The sequence below is a fragment of the Pieris brassicae genome, chromosome 2, assembly GCF_905147105.1.
Source record: "Pieris brassicae chromosome 2, ilPieBrab1.1, whole genome shotgun sequence".
Lineage (NCBI taxonomy): Eukaryota > Metazoa > Arthropoda > Insecta > Lepidoptera > Pieridae > Pieris > Pieris brassicae.
In genome coordinates, this window is record NC_059666.1 from 9570357 (window position 1) to 9595863 (window position 25507).

General features: G+C 33.3%; 1 protein-coding gene across 1 annotated transcript; it reads left to right on the forward strand.

Moving 5' to 3' along the window:
* Positions 1–79: 79 nt before the first annotated feature.
* LOC123720430 (laccase-2-like) lies at positions 80–25507 on the forward strand. Its single transcript, XM_045677029.1, has 5 exons — positions 80–826; positions 1689–1788; positions 1854–2932; positions 14159–14335; positions 23979–25507. The coding sequence occupies exons 1-5, from the start codon at positions 670–672 to the stop codon at positions 24347–24349; spliced, it is 1884 nt and encodes a 627-aa protein (XP_045532985.1). The 5' UTR covers positions 80–669; the 3' UTR covers positions 24350–25507.

Sequence of the window (25507 nt, forward strand, 5' to 3'; positions counted from 1 at the left end):
TTCTAGTTACTGTTTATACATAATATGTTGTTCCATTTATTTGTCGCGATTATTTCAAATTTCGACGTAAGTATATGAGTATGACGTGAGAGACTGCAATGCGCGGTTACGTAAAAAAATATTGTGGACCGTGCCAAGGACGCCCAGTTTATTGGTAGATGAAGAAACTGCTACATAAGGGAATTTACTATTATAAATGCTTTGTGGATTTTTAAATACTAAAAAAAACGTAAAGATTTATCTACCCTGGCCCCGTAGCCAATTGTGATGACCTTGCTATAAGAGAGACGAGACAAAGAAATTTAAATACAATAATACACTATCTAGGCGTAATTCTAGTTTTAGAAATAAACTATTCTATTCCACGCACGTTATAACCACTTCCTTATTAACCTACATCGTATCAAAAGCGGATAAAACTTGTTACATAATGAAACATGCATTCTATAAACCAACAAACGAATCGCTGGACCCAAGCAGGTCGCATCGTCCAACAATATTAATAACACTTGCACAATAACTTACATAAGGCAGAGAGAGCTCAGCCAATTTACTTCCGAAACCAGCCCTGAGCCGCGAAGCCTGAAGGTGCTAGTGATTGTTAGTCGCCACTTCTTGGTAGACTCGCGTGGTCGTGTTTGAACAATTGTGAAAAATAAAATGTAAGTTATGCAAATAGTTAAAGCCATGGAGGTTGAAAAGAAAATCGAGGATGTTGTGGTGATGAAGAAGCCCAACTACATGCTTATGTCCTTGCAGAGGATATTAGTGTTGTTCGTTATACTTATAAGTGTTATTATTGTTGTCTATTATACCCCAATGCCAGGTATGTGTAAACACATTATCTTATGAATATATATTACTTATTTAAATTAACGTCTTTGAATGTCACAGAATATTGTATACTACGGCAATAACTCAACGAACTAAAAGGATTTCGTTATTGCAGTTATGATGTAGTATTACAGTGCATAGCAATTTAAACAAAAGTTATTTTTGGAATGTTATATTTATCGATATAAACATTATTATATATTTAAAAAAAAAACAAGGGCAAACAAACCTTTTACGACTAGGTACCGCTCAAGGTGGAAATTTAAGCTTTTCTCAATTCATGCTACTTTATTTTCTAAATGTATTCAAATAATAACATCGCAAAGAAATATTATTGTTACTTTCCATTCACGTTTAAATAAGCATTTACATCGTTTACACGTATGACTCAGCAAATATAATAAGAAACAATGAGAAGCATAAAAAACGTAACAGGTTCGGATAGTACTTTTTAATATCAAAGTTTCGGAGATGCAACTTAAATATCCGTACACGAAAACTGGATACAGTTATGGTTATAAATTCGATCGAATTAAACACGACTTCACATTAACATTTCTACAGAGAGTTATTTTACAAATGGGATACATCTTATTGATGATAACAAAATGTTAATCAAAACTAGGTAACAGGTAGACCGCAGAAGCTATGAATTATTTATAAATAATTTTGATAGTTGGTTAAAAGTCATTATTAATTTAAAATGAATATTTATTTGGAATAGTATTATGAAACTGGCGAGCGTTAATATTTAACCAGGTTAGACCTTATACTAAGTATTTATTTATATTCACGAATAGAGAAAGTTCCGCGTATAAATGTTTCTATAACTAATTTTTTGTTTATCTTTTCAGAGGAATACTTCGAAAATTGTGATCGCGAATGTCACGAGCTCGACTGGCCAATGATATGTCGTGTAAAACTTGTTATAGAAGTTTACAAAACAAACAGCAAGTACGTATTTTAATTAATATTGTATAACATTGTTTAATTTAATTATAATATTATTTTCCTTTTAGATCCTGCAATCATTGCTTAGAAACTGGCAAACCGTGTCCACCAATGTGCATCACAGCTGATGGAAGAGAGCGTGGTGTTCTTTCAGCAAATAGAGAACTTCCGGCACCGGCGTTCCACGTTTGTCAGAATGACATTCTCGTCGTAGATGTGGTTCACCGCGCACCAGCACATGCACTCTCAATGCATTGGCGCGGTCAACCGCAAAAAGAAACTCCGTTCATGGATGGAACGCCAATGCTAACGCAATGTCCACAACCGGCGTACACGACCTTCCAGTATAAATTCAGAGCGTCAGCTGTCGGTACCCACATGTACCACGCCCATTCTGCCGCTGATGCAGCTGATGGTCTTGCTGGTGCGCTAATTGTACGGCAGTCCCCTAGGCTAGATCCACTAAAACGCTTATATGATATTGACGCAACAGAACATACGATATTCATAGCAGAATGGGGTCACTCGATGGGGCCCTTGGCCGGGGTGTCTTCAATAGTTCCTGATGCTGAATCTTTACTCATCAATGGAAAGGGTAACACTTTAGAATCGCCAGATGCTCCACTAACAACATTTAATGTTGAATATGGGAAGAAATACAGATTCCGCCTTGCATACGGTGGGGGTGTTAAAAGTTGTTCAGTTAAATTTTATATTAAGGATCACACGTTGGATCTAGTTTCTTTAGATGGGAACATGATCGAGGCTGAAAACGTTAATAGTATAACTATAGGGCGAGGTGAGCGCGCAGACTTTGTTCTGAAAGCTAATAAACTGTCTGGTGTTTACGATGTAAAAGTTGAAGCTGATAGAGACTGTCAAGACAATTTAGAAGGTGTTGCTAAGTTAATTTATAAAAGTAAGGAGAGCAAAGTGCTTCATAAAGACGATAACGACTCGGTGGGCACTGAGCTGGTTAGAGACTTTACGACTGTGTATAGTGATAAGTGCAGTACTGAAAAGTTATTGTGTTTGGATGAAGTGCATTCTACTAAGAAACTGTCAGAAGAATTATCAGGGATCCCTGATGAAGTCATCTATATGCCCTTCAATTATTCAACGCGGCAAATATCTGCAAAACGTATTGGTGAGTAAATATATATCCATATAAAATATTATACATAGAAACTTAATATATGAGGTTAGACTCCTTATATTACAAGGAAAATGTATAGAACTGGGCTATGGTTACATATAACTACAGCTGGGGCTAAGCAGTAAAGGTGACATATGGTCTCGTCCAGTGTTCCGTTCCTGACGAAACTATAATAGTTTTGGGGGTAGATTAAAATAACAATGTCACCTACTTAAAAATGCTAATGAAGCAGAAATATATCTTAAAAAAGAAAGTCCAAATTATGTCCTAACTATAACGTTCTATACGTAATCGTATATTTTAATAAAATGATATTTTATACGTAATATATACTTTAATAATATAATATTGTACCACCACAAATAAAATAAGAATTCACTATATGTATCTAACTTCTATGTAAAATTCCTTTTAAGACAAATTTGTACGCCATTATGTGAGGCAGAATATGCGAACTTGAAAGAATAATCGTTCGAAGCGCTTGTTTTTGTTTCTAAAATCAATTTATTTTGTTTTTTGAAACTACGACCCGATACATAAAAGTTGTCTACTATGCAAACAGAATGAATGTTAGTATTAAACAAAATTCCTTTTTAAAATCTATAACCGGATTCTAAAGTCGTATTTCAACTTTGTGTGCCAATTCTCGAAAAGTTTAGTAAAACAATATTTCAATTTGAAATCCGTAAAAGTATAAATTGTGTTTCATTACTCATCCATTTATAAAAAGCGTGGGGTCATCAACAAGATTTCTCTGTAAAATGTCAAGCAAAAGGTTAATAGGTGAATTCACTCACCTTTGATTTACACTTTTTTAGTTAAATGCATTTAAGTGAATTGTATAATATAGGGTACGGTGACAAAAGTTGCGAGCTTTTCCAACTTTAAATTGACGATTTATATCTCTCAACTAAAGTTAAATAAATGAAATCAATCAAAAAAGGTGAAAATCTTCGGACTCAATTTTCGAAACACATGCAGAAGTACTGTAAAATATTTAACCAGTTTCCTTGATGATGAAAGTGAAAACTGGATGACGAGGGCAAAAAATGTATGGTGGAAAAACTTGGAAGAGGCTGTCTTCCGGACAGGGGCCGCATCTTGGAGTAGTAAAAATTGTTCAATGTAGTTGATGTTGTTTTGTTTAATGTATGTCAATAAGATGTGGATGAATAAAGGTTTATTATTATTATTCTTGACGAACGAAGTTTTCGTTAACGAATACAATTCGTTAATGGTATTTTCTTTAAAGACGCGGTTCACGGTTTTATTGTGACACAGTTTTACTAAAGAAAACCAAAGTAGGTTAACGCATTATAATAACAGTCATAGTCTTTGCGAAAGCGTACATAATTATTATTATACCTATTACTATTTATAGGTTTATTCAGCTAATAGTAAATATTATATTTATTTACACTTCGTCACCATACAAATAAAAAATAGGTTCGATTAGTTATTAGGCAATGGACGGCCTTAATATAAAAAAAAGAAACACCTTCTGAGGGAAAGATAGGGTTAATCCGTCATAATTGATATATAATATATACTAAAGATGATAAATGAAACACTGTATTGTATTTTAAAAGATTATATTGCCGTAAAATACTTTTTGGCCCATCTTAAAAGAACCTTGAAGTTTTCAACACTTTTCTGTATGGAATTTGACAATGCTCTGAGACTAACCCGACATACGAATTGGAAGCGTCCATAATAAAAACATAATCGACAAAATATACCTATCTACAACAGTTGCTAATAACTTTCTAACTAGGCTTTATACCCTAACGACCTGCGGCTAATACGGTTCCCAAAAGCTTTTCCATGTTATTAAAGCTATCGATATCATACTGGTACCATACGCATTCCGTGTAAACAAATAATTCAGGAAACAATTTTTAATAACTAGTAACCCCGGAGTCGACCTGTCGTAGGATAGTATAATACCTATCTACCTCATGACTTTGTTTGATAACATATGGTAATGACGTATATTACGTGGGATAAATATTTTTATTATTAGCAGATATGATATTCCAAATCGGGACTTTTGTCCATAATTTAATTAGTTGCTAATACTCACGTCACCAAAAGGCAAAGGCTAATGGCTGTAGGTTGTCATTAAATAATCTGTATCGGTAAACAATATCTTATGTGAAAAAGTAATCTCGATCTATGTATGTTAAGAAATTAAATTGTCATGTTTAGGTTTTATTTATAAAAAACTGTTCTTTTAAACAAACTATGATAATAATAATTCCTATAATTTATATGGGAGAAATATAACATTTGCAACAAACAATAACATTACAGTTAAGAAGGTATTGGGAGACTGATAGATGACTGGGAGATATGGATAACCAGGCAAACACACAAAGCAAAGCAAAGTCATATCCAGTGGTATCATATAGGCAAACAAATTTAACGTTTTAAATAAGGAAAGAAAAAACCAAAACAGTCAATGAGTTAGAAGTTAGTCGAAATAAAGTTTTATAGGTGTATGCGAGGGTGTGTGTGTGTGAATGTGTGTGATAGAGAGAGGGTGTGTACGTGTGTGTGTGTGAGTGAGTGCTAGGAGGTTAACTAAACTACCACTTAATTTTAATTAAAAAAAATATATCAATCGTTTTTCTTTTAAATTTATTATGGCTATACCACTTATTGAAGTTCCTATTAAACTAAAGAGTAACAAAAACGTGAAACGGAACCATTGCAACAAATAGAGAGAAAAAAAAACAATTTATAGTAGATTATATGTGTTTACATGATATCAACAATGTAAGATTTATAATATTGTATATACTAAATTATATTAGGAAGAAATACAGTTTATGGTGTCTAAATTAAACTTGAATGACCTACTCTTGTTCCAGAACGAGTATTAAAAAAATATATTCAGTAAAAACGGTTCAATAAGTAAAACTCGAAGTTTGTTAAGTAACGCTTTAGAAAGTGTCGCATAACTTCACTTATCGATCTGTTACGGCCATTTAGTTACGAAATAGTAATAAAATCTTTACTTCTGTGTTAATAGAAACCATTTTATAGTGAATCAACTAACATACCTTATACTGGGAACGTGATAAGATACACAACACTCGGGAAATCAAGAATTTATTTTAACACTTACACATTTTTAAAAACTTATAAATAAAAAAAAGATTTCTTATATTTAGGCAACTTCATCCCCTTTGTGGACGTTGTTTACGAAAGCTTGATAGTAAGAAAAAATCAAGGATTTCTTTAGAGTTTACAACATACACAGTGTCTCAACATTGTTGATATGTTCCCATTATCCAAATCATGGGGTACATTTATGTTTCTATATAACATGGAGCAACCTGGCAGGAGGTTCTCTTGGTGTTACGTGATACCGCTGCCCATAGACACTCACATTGTCAGAGGGCTCGCAAGTGCGGTGCGGGCCTATAAATCCAAGTCCAACCTTGCAAACGTGCGCCTAGTATAGTTTGGGTTAATTACGTAACTTTAAAATTCGATAGGTATCAATAGCGAAAACTAAACTTCAGTATTAAAATAGACTAAACAATGGATTGAATTCTGTAACTTTGTTAGTATTGTATTGACAAGTAAAGATGAGTAATGTATTAATTACATATCAGATTCATAAAAACTATCTCTTTTCATCATAGCCTAAACACCATTCGACTGAGACGGACGTTATTATGTTCAATAATAATAATAATAAACTAATGGCTTAACTAGTATCATATGTTTTCAAAATTAGAATTGACATAATGTCTCCTTCATATAACCGTATCCTATATAAATATAATTTATTGCATATAGAGTGCAATTTATTTTTAATATGAAGTCGGTATTTTTGAATGAATCGTGAATTTAAATTAAGACTAATTTTAAAAGCAAAGACACGCCGCGGTCTATTGTTCATGTTCAGTAAAGTGTGTTATCTAATATAAGGAATTGTTCACCAATCACAGGCTATGCTGGCTCTAGACTATTATTAGAAATATAAGGTTTTTGTTTTAATTAAGATTCGTACTATTGTTAGGAAACTGATACTTTAGATTATTGTCGAAAACAACACGACACAATCTCAAATATAACGAATTGCCAGTTCAAGAAAAATTTCACTTCCATAATCCTGCCAGACTTGTAATCGTGTTTTGTTTTACGTTCCTATATCAAAACCAATTATGCAAAAAAGCTCAGTTTTGTATCGCGTAGTTCGGACATACTCTTATTTTTACACTATCACACAGACGATGTCAGTATTACTTAGGTAAGTGTATTTAGTATGTTTTCCTTTCGTAAATGTTTGAACCTTTTCATATATATTATGTATTTCATCTTTGGCTATATCTTTAGTATAATTTTGTTATAGATAATTAAGGTAAGTTGTTGGATTGTGAAAAAAAAACGTAAAACAAGACTTTCTCTATACCTAGTTAGTCTTCATACTTTCGTACATTGTTGCGAACATGAAAAGGACTTTACCGCCTCAAACTTTAAACTGAAGTTATGACAGCTCGTTTTGTTTTCATTAAGAGCGAAACTTTGTTGCGTTCTCCACAACTATAACGAGAAGAGCGAATGTTACGTAAAACGTAAAGGAGGACGTAATTATTTCGTGATTTCAGTTAAATTACTACGCGCTCGATTCGTAATTTAAATAATTAAAGTTGACATTTTCTCTGCATAAATATTTTTGCATATGAGTAAAGCTTGATACTATACCACTTTTTCTGAAAGTAGTTTGAAATATTTCTTTCTTGAAAAGATTGCATAAAGACATCGTTAAATAAAATACAACACACGGACACACAATCTTAATAAACAAGTAATTCGGTCTTAAAGAAAAGAGTCAAAGGTCGGTAACACACACGATAGACGCCATAGCCGGCATTAACATTTAATTCAAATATACCCTGTTCCATGGGACATGAATCCCATGAAAAGAGATCGAACTTAGGACTCATTTCAGTAGGTATGCCTCGTATACAGGGTATATTAGGTTGTACTAACCCATGGTAGAGGATCAGGTATTAAAAAAAAGGAAAAATTAATTAAAGAAACGTGTGTCATTAAAATTATTATATTAAAAATTCAACCAATCGATAAACTGAATTTTATATAATGTAATTAAATATAATAAAATTGAAAATTCATAAACGTGTCACTGAATGTTTGTAATTGTATAGTCATTACTAAAAATGCCGCTATTGAGAGACCGTTACTTTGAGAATGTCTCATCTCACCTATTGTTACAAATTATTAGACTCCAATATAATCTTATGTCAATAAAAATCTTATAATTTTTTAAAGTTATTCAGTCAAAATCTATTATAACAACATCGAAGGTACTACTCATATTTGGTCGTAAAAACAGATAGTCGTAACAGCCGATGACGTTATTAAGTACATAATACTTTTACCCGCCGCCCCGTTGTGTTGTTCTAAACGATGTCGTTGTAAACGGTTTTAGTTATGATATAAGACTGTATTAACATTTTAAGGAACGAATAGTAATCACCTTCTGAATAGCAGAAAAATAACAATAATTACATTATAATTTTAAGAATGCGCGCGCTAGAACAAGAAATCATTAAATTATTAGCGATCGTAAGCTTGATTTTTTTACCTATTATATGTTCATCTCATTACGTATGAATAATTATAGATAAGTAATTTACACACAAATTTTATTCCAAATAAAATGAATTTGTAGTACAAGAAGCTTTGTATAAAATGGTTTCATGTACTATATATGTATATAATATACTAAGATATTCTATGTTGATCAGCTTTCTAGTTTATTGAAGCTATATTATTATGTTACAGCATTTTAAAGCGTATACAAGGAATGTAATCACCGCTGACGATCACGTCTGCAACCGCGAGTAATATCTTGATTGCAATAATCTGTGGATATGCACCATAGATATTTTTTGCATAGATTCTATATTTTTAATATTAACAGCTTCTATATTAAACTCGTACATTTTTGACAGAATTACTTTACTTTACAAAATAAATTTTACAATATATAGTCATGTAAAATCGAGTATTTATTTTCCCTCTTACAGTATTTAGCGGGAATGGAATGAAAAAATGGAGGGAAAAAATGAAGAAAACCCATTTTTGGAGTTTTTTCTTAATTTCCACATCTTTCTACTTTGCTGTGATTTTTTAATATGTCTAATTAAAGTATTTTTTGTATTACCGATTGATTGGTAAATATAAATAAATAAAAATGTATAAAACCGACCGATAAAACAATAAAAATGTATCAATTCAAACATTTATAGCTTTCTTTTATAGCACTTCAGTTCACATAAAACCGTGAATTCATTAGCACGACGACATCTTAATTAATATTGATTTAATGTAGATACAAGCTTCGATCAAACAATCGACTGACCGAGCAAATACGAGTAAATGTACTGAGAAAGATCAAAAAAGGTACCAAAATGACTCAGAGAAAGCGTTAAAAATACTTTTAGTTTTATTGAAAAGAGGTCGTTGTCACAAATTCTTTGTCGGGAATTAGAGCTTGGTAAAGTAAGTTCAAGTCTATGGTTTGTCTATGGTTCGGTTCTCAAGTCTATGATCTCATTCTTACACTCCAAGGTCCCTTATGCACTTCTGCTGTGTACCTTTTAACAATAATATGATACAATTATGTAAATATTGCTAAATGATGATCTATTTTATACGAAACTAAAGATTCTTAGGCCAAAACTTGATTTGCGGCTTAATTTTAACTTAAAAATGATGTATGTAAATATATTTTAGTAAGATAAAAATTTTCCTATTGGTCATAAATATATTTCCAGCGTTAGTTAGAGAACAAGCAATGCGACAGCTGTTTCTGGAAGATCTCAGTTTAATATAGTATTATTGCTCCAAGCTAATCTTAATCTTTTGATGAATCCCGGTAAAGAATCAGTTCACTATTACCATGTAATCTCCGGTAACGCTGACAGACAGACGGAACAGATCTTATTTGTACTTCATTAGTCCGATCCGTTCCGAGTAATATTATTTGTTTTTAGCCTAATAACTTCAGCGTGCGAATCTCATCCGTGAGGTCGTAGGTTCGATCTATGTCTGCATTTAATATTCGCCCGAACGGTGAACAAAAACATCGTGAGGACACCGGCTTGCCTTAGGCCCAAAAAGTTGATAGCGTCAAGAACATAAGGTTGATCACTTACTTGCCTATTACATTGACATATGATCATGAAATAGATATAGAAATGTGAAGTCCAGGCCTAAAAAGTTTGTAGAGCCACTGGTGTCTAAAATTTTTATTTTATGCTTAAAATGAACAAAATATTATTATTGCTTCAAAACGAGTTTGGTGTACAGTTCCTTACAATCGTTTTGTAAAACAAAAAAACATGACGATCTTCTTATACGTTATATAATGAATTGGAAATAAATTAAGAATCTTTTTAAATTATTTGAATATATGCAGTAGCTTTCCAGGTAGAATTGAAAGTGTTAAATAGTAGGAGAATAGTCATTGTTTTAACGATGTGTTAAGTCATAATGCTAAGTGTTTAAACGGAGAGCTAGACAGTCTTAGGAATTTATTAGAAAGTATAAATCTCAGTACGTCATGACAGATTAAAGCTTCTTTGTATTTGAAGTGAGAATTTTATTCGAATGTCGCATAATATATTGTTTTTGTACGAAGGATATATGAAGAGAGCTTTGTGTATATTCAAAGCCTACTATTAATAATAATAGGGCTTTATTTTGTTCCAAAATAAAAACACATTCGACACCAGACAATAATAGAATAAAATGTTGTATTAGTAGATATTTACGATTAATTTTATAACGGCGCGATGTTAAATTTCTCCACAGTGGCTAGTCTCTTCCCGATTTACTTTACTCGTTGATAACTCAAATGATAATGACCCGATTAGGCTGAAAATTTGTATACGTACTAACAATGATTCACTCAATTAGCGATTACCTGGATGAGTAAAGTCCCCCGCCAACCCCGCCATTCCGTGAACTTTTTGACCGCCCCTCGTATATTGTCTCCCGAAAAGCCTCCTCCAATCATGCATGACAATAGTTTTTTTATTGTTATATTAAACTATACTATACTAGCTACAATAAATGTTTCGGGTTGTTAAATATTTTATACAAATAAGCTTAAATTACAGTTTTTTAACGTCCGTTGTAAACGCTTATTATTTTTAAGAACAATGCATTTGAGTATTTTTGTTTAAATAATATAATTTTAAATCGTGCATATTAATCTTGCATAGGTATTTTATCATATAAAAATGGCGGTCATCATATTTATTATATCATGTAATGTATAAGTTGTAACTAAAACTGATGATTATTTAAGTAATATTTTAACACATTCTCTGAGTAGTAGTAGTACACAATGATATCTTATTTACCGGACATTAACAGAAATTCTTTACATTATGTACATAAATCGACGTTTAATTCATATCGACTGTGGTCGGTGAAAGACTGAGCTTATTAACGACAAAATATTTTGAATCTATAGTTCTATTGACATACAGATGTTTTAACAAGTGAAATGCCATATACAGAGAGAATAAAATGTGTAGTGTAGAACTTAATTAAGTCTTTATTCGAATCGAAAGAACGGTGCAACACATGTATTGCATTTCTGAAGTTATTGATTCACGAAAGCATTGTGCCCTTTTGATCTAGGTCTTTTCTAAACAGCTTACGTAACTTTCTCCTAATAACCTTTTAATGTATTAGTTATATTCCTAGCTATTAAAAAGCAGTATTGGCCTAGTGGCTTCAGCGACTCACATCAATGAGGTCAGAAGTTCTATCCCTAGCTGTGCACCAATGGACTCTCTGTGTGTGTATTTAAATTCGCACAAACAGTGAAGCTGGCTTACCATTGACCTAAAAAAAGTCGACGGCATGTGGCTGATCACCTACTTGTCTATTAGATTGGCAAATGATCATTAAACAGATTCAGCAATCTGAGGCTAAGACCTAAAAAGTGTAGCGCCACTGATTTATTTATTAAGCAAGCATTCAATCTATCGTTTACCAAAATACGACACGTTTTTTAAGTCTAATGAATTAATCATTTTAACCCGAAACTATTGTTAATCGTTTTATGATTTTTACCTAAAAGTATGATTTTATGAAGTAAATAGTTATATAAAATATAAGCATAATATATAGCATAATTAAAAAACTTCTGTCTGCTGTGCTACTCTGTCATGTACCATATGTAAATTGCTTAATCTGTCCGTAAAATGAATTTAGCTACGAATCAATCACAGGGGAATTTATATACTATTATTTGCGCTCAGTCTGCGACATGATCCTAATCCCAGTCATCGGTCCTATCACCTAGTCACGCGGCCACAATTTGTCTATCTTTTAAAAATTAATGAAATCTGTATAATTTATCAGCGTAAAATTTATTTTGTATTTCGCGGATGCTTGGCTGACCCAAGCAACTTCTAAACAAAGTCCCCTTGGGAGTTGTGGGCTGTGATATATGCTCGTATTTCACGTCGTATCTTGTTCATATTTTCACACGTGTGTGATTGTTCTAATTTTAACATATGTGATGTTTGAGAGCATAAATAAGATAAAATAATTATTTTTGGCATTATTTTATAACACAACGCCATTTTGTAACAGAACGCCATTATATGAAGCTTGTTGCAATCGCACCAGGAAATCTCAGTCTGCATAACGTTTAAAGTTAATATTTATCGTAGGTCAAACAACGCTAGCAAACATATCCCCGAGCTAAGTATATTGACTTGAACTTTTTAGTTTTAACGCTTGTTTCCTTGCGAACAGGAAACTAAGTGTTTTACGAGAAAACTAAGAAACTGAAACGTTGCATACACTTGTATATCTTTTAGAAAGTCAATAAAGTTTAAAAGCGATGAAAGATATACGGTCCTTAAGTACGGAGCAGTCATTTATAGCTTTTTCTTTATAATCACTGCGACGTGAAAAGTGCCATTATATATAAACAATTAATAATAGAAAAATGAACAAATAAAATGCTTTAAAAAGTATTTTATTAATTCATTATCAATCAATTATATATATTATAATGTAGAATAGGGGGCAAACGGGCAGGAGGCTCACCTGATGTTAAGTGATACCGCCGCCCATAGACACTCAATGCCAGAGGGCTCGCGAGTGCGCTGCTGGCCTTTTAGGAATTGGGACGTTCTTTTCTTGAAGGACCCTTAGTCGAATTGGTTCGGAAATACTTCAGTGGGCAGGCGGTACCACATAGTGGTGGTACGCGGCAAAAACTACCTTACAACGCGTAGTTGTGGAACAACGGACGACGAGCGGGCGGAATTTCGTATTCTGCCTCGACGTGCGATGATGAAACTCAGCAGGAGATACTAACACGAACAACTCCTCTGAATACGCTCCATATAAATACGATAGAAGATATAGAGGGATCCCACAATTTGTGATGAACGTAATTTAAATTGTTTAAGCCGTATCTGAACCGTAAAGGAGTCAATGACCGTTTGGACATTGTTTTGGCAAAGGTGCATATTTGTTGGGGCTTATTGAAAGTGGAAATACAAACGCAGAAATGTTTTTACTTATTAAATACGCTGTTTCGAAAACTTATTTTTTATTATATGTAAGATGTAATTGGTCTATCGCTTTAATTTTTTGAATTAAAGTGATCGGCAACGCCAACCCGCCAACGCAACCCGCAACGCCTTATCGAGGCGCTCGCGAACGTTGGCGAGTCTATATGTCGTTTGATGTGTGTTTTCTGTTTGATTGAAACCGATAAAAAGCGGAGGCGTCGAAGCGAGGCAAGGCGACACGAGGGCACCGTCCTTACTGTCGCGCTCGCGTCCACTCATGTCACCTCGTGGCGAGCGTGAATGGGGGTTAATAGTTTAGTAAGAGCGAAAGACTACAACAAAATGTACTCAATCTTTTCATACCACCTCTGATTTAAGTCATGGATCCCACAAAGAAAAATTTATTACGTGTTGTAGGCACCTAAATGATGACTATATGGAAGTAGATTTTATTTATTTATTGACACTTCGTTTCATTACAATATAAAAAAAAATTGAACATAATTAAATCAAAAGGAGGGCAGGGCAACTGGCGGCCTTATCGCTTATATTTTAATGATAAATTAATCAAAAAAATATAAAGATGATTTTTGAATTATATTAATAATTGTATATTCCCTTACAGAAAGCTGGGGTCAGTCGGATGGTCACCGTTTCACGTACCCAGCCTCACCTCTCTTAACCCAAGGATCTGATATAGGGTCAGAGGCTCTGTGCTCAGGGCCTGGTCAAGCAGAGGAATGTGTTCATGTGAAGAACGTACCTTTGGATTCTACCGCGGAGATTATTATGTTCGATCAAGGTATGTAAAAATACACTGGAAACCCGAAATTGGATACGTCCAGTATTAAGTAATAGTAAACTTTCTGCCTTTCAAAGACAATTGTTGTCCACGTTGCAAAAAAAAATCAAAAGTGTGCCAGCGAGAAGTAGATGAAGCATGCGTTGTATAATAAAAGTGAAAACTTGGTCGCTTGACTGTGAATAATTGATGTATTAATTATTAAAAAAATAAGGTTTTCTGATTTGGGCCCAGCAGTAGGTAGAAGCCGCGGCTGGCCGAGTTCACTGGCAACGATCTTGTACAAATCATCATCATAGAAATTAAATAAATGAATTTGATGATCTTGAACTGCTTATGGAGTTGAAATATATTCATTTAAATCAAAAGTGTTCGTTACATTTAGTTTTAATCATATATTTAGTTGAAATTTGAAGATGAACTTAATTTACTACGTATACGAAATTATCACTCTTGTTCAGTCTAAACAGATATATCAATCACTTCCAACACATTGGATAACCTTAAGTTGGTTTAAAAGAGACAGCACTATTATACATACAATTACTAGTCTAAACATATCAATGTAAGGCTTTATTTTGTAAAAAAATTACATTTTGTATAAATAATAAACAGGAGTTCTATATGAATAACTAATACGCATAAGACTGTTAACTCATGCTAAATGCTAGTTATATTAGTGACTTCCGTTGGAAAGCAACAATGAGATATGAAATGTAAAAAGTATACAAAAACTATAAACGATTTTAAAACCAATGTTGACTTTCACCAGTGTAATACTTGAAACATAACTAATATAAGCGTACGACCAATCAGGCTCCAGATAAATCACTCCTTGTATATTAATTGTATTCGTTTTTACAACAAATTCCCAAGCGAAATTAGAGAATTATCACTGAATAAATTCAAAGATCTCGTTAAACGTAAATTATTAATAATAAGTAAAGATCCTAATCCTTGGGATTGATTTTCTCCACTTCAAACAATTTGTATGACTCAAACTTGGATATTAAAAAGAGTGGCGGAGATCTTTTTGCCAGTTCTTCTCGTCCGCTCTACGCCCTTGACTGGCTCACTGGTAGTAAATGTAAATTTATAACCAATTGAACATCTTTTCTGTTGACGTTCATAGGTATATTTTGTTACACGAATAAAGTTTTTGTGAGTTTGAGTTTGATTGATATATTTACGAGATTTGAATATCAATTTTGGCATTTCATAGCGACTCAATTTATCTAAATTAGTTGCTGTCACCTGTTGCCTATCAGTAGCTTTTTCAAGATAATCTGTTTTGAGACTAACTGTCCGCAGGAAAACTTGATATTAGGCATCACAACTGTGTGTGGAGACAAGGTGCACCAGCCCGATGGGACACGCGATATTGGCAATACTGTAATTCCCGAAAGCGATCGTGACTTTAATGTTTCGTTGTTGTACAGAGCGGTAACAATGTTGCTATATTAGCGCTGCAGATTGTGATATAAAATTTCGAAAACTGTTATGAGTATCGATACAGGCGCATCGCAGTTGGACGTATAATGTACTGATGAAAGCCTACAGGAGCTGCTTCGAACTAGCATAACCAACATAATATTTAAAAAATTCTCCAAAGGCAGAGACCACCTTGGTCTCCACTTTTTACGGCTTTCTCTCGTTTCATCCACTTTAATGACATTCACCAGGCATGCTCGTCGGTTATGGGTACTGTCAACTTGTCCCTTCTCTAGTTCCTTGATTTCGTCCAGGTATGTACGACAAGGCCTAATCAACATAGATTAGATTAGATTTACAAATGATCATGAAACATGAGGCCCTAAAAAGGCGCCACTTATTTATTTATTTAATATACTAACACTTATAATAATACAATAATTTATTTTAGATACTATGTATATTCAAATACATTTATTTTTTTCTATCATCTCTATTCGTTCCTTGGTGGTTCCGCATCCTCTTTTAGCACCCTCCATATGCCGCTATTTTTATCTGCACTTTATGCTGTGTGCCTCCCGTTGTTTCCTTAATCAAGTCTATCCTTTTAAATTGCCTTCCTATTTTCCTTTACTTCAACTTAATAGCTACTTGTTAAGTTATAGATAATTAGCGCAAATTTTCAGCTATGAATCTTATCCGTACCTACTCCAGGCAAGGTTATATCGCATACGCAAAGCATGCCTGATTAAAGTTATTGAAGTGAAGTATAATAAAAGTATAAAGTTCAAGCAATCTTCATATAATACCGTCTCGTGTTGACAACGTTACAATGCAATGTCGCATAGGAAATTGTTTATTCTCTTGAGAAAAGTACGAGGGCTAACGCAAAAATTGTTTTCAGTTGTTATTTTTTAAAACGTCGATTGACTTTAAGAGGACGGTTAATACGGAAAAGAATTTACCTTGATTATTATAAACAAGGCTGCATAATTGATCTTCAACAATCTTAAAGGTTGTCGTGATTAATTAATTATAAAAAGAAGGGCAATGTCCGTATATATCCGACATATAGTTCTGTGTTTATTATTATTACTCGTTTTACATATTATTTCACTGTTAATATCTTTCAACGGGAATCTAAATCCTTTTACACGGCACTTTACGTATTTTTAAAGATATGCTTAATTCTGCTAGTCATTAAAATTAGCAGTGCTATCCTAGTAGTTAGAGCTTGCGACTCTCATTCCTGAAGTCGTAGGTTCGAGCCTCGGCTGTACACCAATGGACTTTAATTTCTTGCGAATAAAACACTCGCTCGGAGGAAAACATCGTGAGGAAACCGGCTCGCCTTGGAGGCAGAAAGTTGAAGGCGTTGGACACAGTAGACTCTGCCTGGAAGTCTGAAGCCAAAACCACTTTGTTGCGAAAGGTTGGGTGTTAACAACTCGAATTGCCGGGTATCTTGCGCTAGACTGAACAGTTTCTCGGTGGATGTGATGACGATCCACTCTCGTAAGAACCCCAACTACAACTTCTTCCTTCTACCAGCCCGACTCTTGCCTTGAATTTTAACCATCATAAGCTGCAACAAGTCGTATCGATGATGACGCAAAACATGTCCGAGTCATACGACTTTCCGTCTACAGTCCGCAAAAACGTGGAAATTATTTTTAAATTATTGCCCATTTAGTAAAATCACGTTAAATAAACAGTAATAGGATGCCCGCAAGGCTTCAATTGGCAATGGTTTTATGCATGCAAATTGAATTTAACCTCATTAATTGCATCGAAATCTACATACGTTGTTAAACAAAGTTTGTGTAATCAATGGACGATTATGTCTAATTAAGTATATAGACGATAATATTAGATATTAAGTTGCACACTGAATTCACAAGGATTGCGTTATTTATAATTTGTTATCAAAGAGTTTGGGTTTTGGGTTCTTTTGTTTATATATTTGTTTATTTATTTTGTTTAATTTTTGTATTAATAAGTTTTATATTGTTTCACTTAACTAGACATTTTCTTTTGCGAACTGTGAAATGGACTCCCGATGAGGGTTTTTCTTGGTGGAATACGACCTCCATTTGTTTAAAAAATGTGAGGGTTTGTTTATAAAAATCATTTAAAGTATTAAATAGAATTTGACTATAGTGATATTTAGATATTTTAGTTTTTTCGGTTTTCACATGAGTTCTACTGTGTTTATAATCAATGTAATCTAGTTGTATAATATGAAAATATCGATTTTATTTATTTACACAAATGAAACACAGAGAAGTGAAGAAAACACTACAGTAAAGTAGGTACTATAGTATTGTTAAGGTAAGAAAAAACAGTTAGAACGCACGACGAAGTTTCTGAGTCTTGCATCTAGCATGGTCTAACACAAAGAATACGAACAAATATATTTAATTTAGTATTTTATTTTTATGAATGCTCGCGGTACCAAAAGCATTTGGCCTAAATGTAACTTTCTCGAGAGCGCTTGATTACGGCGTGAGCAGCGTCTGTGAATATAAGTTATAATTAAGATAAAATATGTGTACCGTGCATACATTTCGAATGCCTCCACCGTGAACATAATGATGCTTGTGAAAGAAAAGGTGTAATATATACAAAATTCACATACGGAAATGTATCAATTGGTGTTTTTTTAATATAATACATAGGACCCCTACATATCCGCCTATCAGGCACGCCAACAGGTAGATCCGTGGCCGAGAAGCTAGGCATCAGTGTCAAATCTTTTCTATCCTAAAAAGACTTTATTTGCTTAAACTTAATTCTGGTGGGCTTGGTGTCTTGGACCTGGCCCAGGCGCTAACTACTCCGGAAATATCGTCATCATTTTTATGGGTAAGTCGGAGCCCTCTGGCCGGCAGAACCCGCGTTACCCACCTGTTGTTATCGTACTGGCACATTTGACAATTTTACGGCAGATTCTTTCCAGCTGCAATCTATCCATCCCGGGATACCCTAGTCTCAAACTCCAGATTGCACCTGGCTCTTTCGAAAGTCGGACAGTCAACAAGTAAATGGATCGGTTCTTTCACGGTCTCACGCGGGGCTTGTCTTCAGTTTGAATCTGTGTAAAAAGTGTCCAAAAGCCCCGAGGCCAGTCAGTTATGCGAGGTGCGAATCGCCTTGTCTTGATCACTTGGTCTTAAATTGGTTTCTAATAGGTAAATAGATTTCCACATGGTATGGTAATGTTTGTATCCCTAATGCGTTTACAAATATCGCCATATTCGAAGGTTAAAGGTATATTTTATTCAGCCCAGGCTACTTATGAGGGGCTTAATACTCACAGAAATCGACTTAGGGTTCTCGAAATCGCAATTCCCTCTTGGCATTCATGTTTTATCGGAGTCTAGGATTTCCAAGGTAAATAAATTTTTAATTTATATCGCAAGATATATTTTCTTATACACTGACAAATAAATACAACTCAACATTATAGATATAGAGATAGTTTAATTTTTACAATTACAATTTAGAAGTTAAACAATTAAAGAATCTAAAAGTACTATGTTTTAAAAACAGACAAGACACATATGTCCTTAGGTGTTTTTTATAGTTTTCTAAACTACGATTTTCTAATAATCATTACGTATTAATTTCCGTGAAAGGTCGCGTCAACTGTGAAACGAGATATCACGCTTCTGCCTGCATCAGCTGATACATATATTTTTCATATATAGATAGATATGTTACATTTATTCTTTCTTTTTCATAGACAGTTCTTCATTACAAACTAGCGGGCCTGACGGACGTTATCATCTGAAATACAAAATTTTAAACTTAAAAATAATCAAAAACCATTTAATTGTAAATAATCTAACTATATCTCGAATCCACTTACTCAAGATCGGTCCTCCCATTGGTTGCATTACGACTGTGTCGGGAAAGATACGATCGTCTTGGTCTTAGGTGCATTGTGAATATTTCGGCACGATAAGCTAATAGAAACTCGAAAAAAAACACATCATCTAACCAACATCAAAACTTCTAATTGCGAAACTGGCATAAAGTTAAAACTATTGCCATATGTTTAAAAAAAAATCTTCTAATAGTTAAATTTTGAATCATACTTAACCATCGATAACATTATGTTATGTCAGTAGCGTTTTGTTATAATTTTTTAACAAATTAACGGCTAGAATGATGTTTTGACTGATACATTTTTCGTTTTTCTGTTTGTTGCATATTGTTATACACCTTTTTATGTAACGTCCCACGGTAACAGGATAGTCCTATGTCCGCCTCCTGGTTCTAAGCTCCAATTTTCCACCAATTTTCAGCCAACTTGGTTCAGCCGTCGTTGAGTTATAAATAGTGTAACTAACATGACTTATATATATATATATATATATAATGTATATAAGTCATATATATATGAATTTTGTGCTTGACATTCTTGGGTTATGAATTTATATATTTTAAACACGATTTTAATTTATATTATATTATTTTTATATGCAATCTATCGCGTGAGAAATCTTGGTCTATTATTGTCTTATGACTGCTTCCGTACATGTTTTTATCTGTTTATATTTCGTCAAGATTTAAATATATCAACTAAAATTAAGTATCGTTTGTATAGATTGTGTAAAATAATTCATATGCCGAACTATAACTTTAGATGTTAACACACGTACGTAACTAACTTATTATATATATAATAGCGGATATGATAGACGTTGTCCTGTGCACACGACTTACATACAAAACAAAATCTAATGTAAATCATTCTCGACTCCTCTTGAATACACAAAAAAAATATAAAAATATGTCTAGTCGTTCAGGAGTTTAATTACGAACGCATGCACATATGTATTTGCTGCATAGATAACTAGATACCAACTGCACCAATGGCCGGGTTAGATTTGTGAATCTAAACCATCCAGGGCACCACCGAAACGCATACAATTCAAATCGGTCCAGCTGTTTAAGAGGAGTTCAGTGACGTACACACGCGTAGTAGAATTATATATATAAACATTAGTGACTTGTGAGATGATATAGCATATTTTATTTCTTTCAAAATAATGAAACATCGTGAACAGTTTAAAATAATTAAATTATATTTTACGTTTCCTTTCATACAAAACTAAATCTTTTCATTTTTAATTATACGGATAGTGAACCAGTTTATATATATGTGAAACATGACACGTCAGCAAATAGAAAATATAGTTGTAGGTCATGTAAATAATTAAAAAGGTAGGTCCTACCTATGACTTATGAATGAAGGTTGTTATAACGAATAATTATAACTTCCACGCTATTTACAGATAATGCTGCAGTGAAAGGGAACTAGAAAGTTTACCTTAAGCGAGAATTAAGTTGGTGGCGGTTGTTCTATGGAGATGTTCAAATAAAACACTTTGTTTGAAGCTGGATAACTGACTTTAATGGTTAAAAATATGAGCTTATAACTAACATAACTAACATAGGGGTTGCGACGCTAACAACTAACTTGGCTTATTCAAGGGTTCACATATTTGAATGACACTTATGCTATTGGACATTATCGGTACAAACTAAAAGGTCTTTTATTGGCTTCAAGTAGGCGATGATTGTTAACATTTCGTTTGCGCTCTATTATTAACTAATATATTTATAACTTAACTAATGTTGGGTTAATAACTCGAATAACAAAATAATAGAACAATTTCCTTGTTAATTTAAAATCCATTGATGAATAGTTATAAAACATACATATATTTAGATATTTACTCACACAATTGCATTAAAATATCATTTTGAAATTAAATAATTTTTTTGTTGTACCAATATACTACGTTTTATACAATTTTATCCTAACGAAATGGGACAATGGCCACGCTTGATCTCTTGACTTTAAATTAACGTTAATAGGGCATGCCCCATGAAAAAATATAAATTATCTAAATATAGCTGTCAGAACAAGCTAAAATGTGGCTAATACAAAATCGGAACAGATTAGGCAATATGTATTTCATATATTAGGTAGCTTTTAGTGGATTAATACAGTTTTATCAGTAACACCGCAACATGCTGCTAACTCAGAGTTTGCAATGGATTCGCTTCTTCAATAGCCTCCAATTCTTCGTTATTAACTTTGGTATCCAGCTGTCCATTGAGCTTGTTCCGCGGGTCGAAATTTCCAGAACGAAAACGTTGGAAAACCAAAAAACGCACTGTTTTCTTTTGCGACACCGCCGCCATACACATCATTATTCATTGAGCCGTTTCTGTAGCACTGGTGCCACGATGGAACTCATACTCGTAAATAACGCGATATTTCATGTTGTCCTTCTTAAATAAATAAAGTGACGCAAGATAAAAAATTTAAACCGGCAAGTTTCATGAATCATGGTTTTCGAAAAACAAATGCACACAAAACAAATGAGTAAATAGCTGTAAAAAATTGAATTTTGAATTCCTATCCAAATAAGGAGATATTTGACGTCAAACTTTTTTTTGTAATCATAGAACGTTTATATATAACAGGACTTTCTCTCTATGTGCGCTTTAACATTGGCACGAACGGTGAAGGAAAATATCGTAAGTAAACCGGCTTAGACTCATAAAGTCGACGGCATACGTCAGGCACAGAAGGCTGATCAGCTACTAGCCTATTAGATTAACAAATGATCATGATACATATACAGAAATCTGAGGCCGAGGCCTTAAAAGGTTGTAGCGCCATTGATTTTTTTTGCTTACCTACCGTATGATAAGTAACGTCTCCGCCCATGGACACTTACATTACTATGAAAAATAGGAATAAAGAACAATGTAATTATTTTTAAATAATTAATAATATTAGATAATTAAAATACATTTTAATATACATTTATTAATAAGACATTCATTGTAAGATTAGAATTCGTCGTGAGTGAAAGAACTTAAAATTAATTGCTGTCAAACAGTTGTATCGAAAGGTGAATCTGTACAAATATAGTGTATATTTGCGGACCCGACAGACGTTGTCCTGTCTTAACTATGAATATTGATTTCGAATTGGTATAATTAACTAAAAATGCTTTATGATATACAACATTCTTTGTTTGTTTTTCTGGCACGTATATAAATAGTTTTGTTGGTATTTCGACGTATAACTAGTCATGTTAAAAACATGGATTTCAAGATTAATGCCACAATTAGCGAATAATTTTTCATCTCATCCTCCTGGTCCTCCTGGTCACCTATTAGCCTAATATAAATACTTTATTTTTATTTCATTTATCTTTTTTAAATACGTAAAATTTAGGAACCCTTTTAACTAAGAAACATAGCAGTGGCTTCAGCGTGAGGTCGTAGGTTCGATTCCCGGCTGTGCACCAATGAACTTTTTATGTTAACATTCGCTCTAACGGGAAACATTGTGAGGAACCCGGTTTGCCTTAGACCTAAAAAGTCGGCGGCGTGCGTCAGGCATAGAAGGCTGATCAGATACAGAAAACTGAGGCTCAGATCTAAACAGGTTGTAGGGCCACTGATTTATTTTATTTATCCCAGCTCTTCCATAACAAAATAATATATTCCGTACTAATTTTCAGTAACTATTTCATTTTATTTTTAAACTGTTTAATGAATGAGTGCGTCTCAACTCTGCGTTAGGTTTTAGCCAGTCCATTAACTGATGTTCTTGATTGTGGACAGTGAGCGAGTAGATATTACGCAGCCTATTTTATTTATATTTCAATTTGATTTATATTAGATGTAGTCTGGCTTAATATTGCGTCTGTTAAGTATATAATATTATAATGATAATTATTAAGACAAATGATCTACGAAACATGTTCAGGCAATGTCCCCAAAGCGGCACTTAATTATTAATATTATTGATCAGTTGCGATATTCAATGTAACCCAAGGACTTTATTAATGTTCCCACGAAATACATTAATCTATATTAGCTTACATATCATTTTATTCGTGCTACAATAGCGATATAATCTCGATGTCCAATTTCCGATTCTCAGCAAAAACAGTCGACGAGAAGAAAATTGTACCTTCACAACAAACAATTCCTATTTATGCTCTCTTTTAAATTGGTTATCCAGTGTTATAGTGTACTTGACAACCTTTGCTTTGTAATTATTTGAAACATTTATTTTTTAGGGTTGTAGACGGGTGTTAAAATCGACCAAAAGCCTTCCAATTAAGTAGCAAGTAGATAGAATGTTCTGATTTATAAATGAATATTTTTGCAGGTGGCGAGTCCGATCACATCTTCCATCTTCACGGCTACAGCTTCTACGTCGTTGCCATGCAGCAATACAACAGAAGCTTAGACAAAGATTTAGTAAAACAAATGAATGAAGAAGGAAAATTATTTAATACAAGAAACGTTCAAAATCCAGTGTTAAAAGACACCATTGTGATTCCCAAATTTGGTGTTGTTGCTATACGCTTCAAAGCAGATAATCCCGGTTACTGGATGATGAGGGATGAGAGATCAGCTCATTGGACAAGGGGGCTCGATTTTGTTTTAAAAGTCGGTGAGGAGAAGGACTTTGTTCAGGCACCTTCAGATTTTCCTAAGTGTGGTTCTTATGTTGGTCCGGAATACTTTTTAATTTAATTGTGAGTCTGGTGTGTCTATATATAAATCTAGATAGATTTGATACAGGATAAATAATCCTGCATCAAAAATAACATGTATGATAAAGCTTTATTTACGTCACCGAGCATTTAAACTATTAATAAACTCATAGTAGATTATTTACAGTGTTCAAGAGATCTTATTGAGGTTAAATTACCACTTGCATATAATTACAATTTAAATGATACAAAATATCTATCAAACTAATAAAATTTAAATTTTCTTTTGAAAAAGCAACCATTCCATCAGTATTTTCTTATGACGTTGTCACGTTCAACAATCGTCAGTAAACCGACTTTACAGACAACCGATTTTTTAATGGAATTTGGTTAAGGCATATTAAGACAGTGAATAATGAAGCTCTATCGAGTTTGTAAACATTATTTTGGCTGTAATTTTTGATTGATTTATGTTTTGACGTAACTAAACCTTTAAACTTATTATATTTTATTTAATAGTTTGACTTCTGGGCTTAGCTTAGATCAAATAATAGTCAGTCAACCACTTTCCTTTTAAATAGACAGTTAAATCTTTCTTTTATTACTGCTTTAGATGATGATATGCTATTTATGATTTAGATAAATAATTTTTTTGTACATTTACATTTTACAACGCACTCGCGTCCATAGGCGGCGCTTTCACTTAACAGGTGAGCCTTCTGCTCGTCTGCTCCCTGTTCTATAAAAAAAAGTCTTCTGGAACAAAAAATAATAAGTCAAATTTTTTGTTTAGGGTTTTGATAAACGGGAGTCACACTCAGCACTCATCTTGTTTTTGATTACCTGAATGTATAAAAATTCTAGTAAAATTCGCGTAACTCACGTGTTGTTATAGTCAACAATTGCTATACAAAATTAGTGCCAAAACGCAAATGACAGTAGTTTAGGATAACGACACACTGACCAAATTATTAATAAATTCTGCATGATTTAGCTCACCGCCGGCTGAAAGTATTTTAAGCTTTATTTATTAGTTTTGTGATAGTATCTCGAGACGTAATCAGAGCGTGACATACAACTCTATGCAGTTAACATGTTTCTTTAAGAATTTGATAATTTAAATTAAAATTGCGTCTTTTGTATGAACCTTGTATATGACAATACTTTACATGCGTTTGTTAATGAAAATTTTGTACGA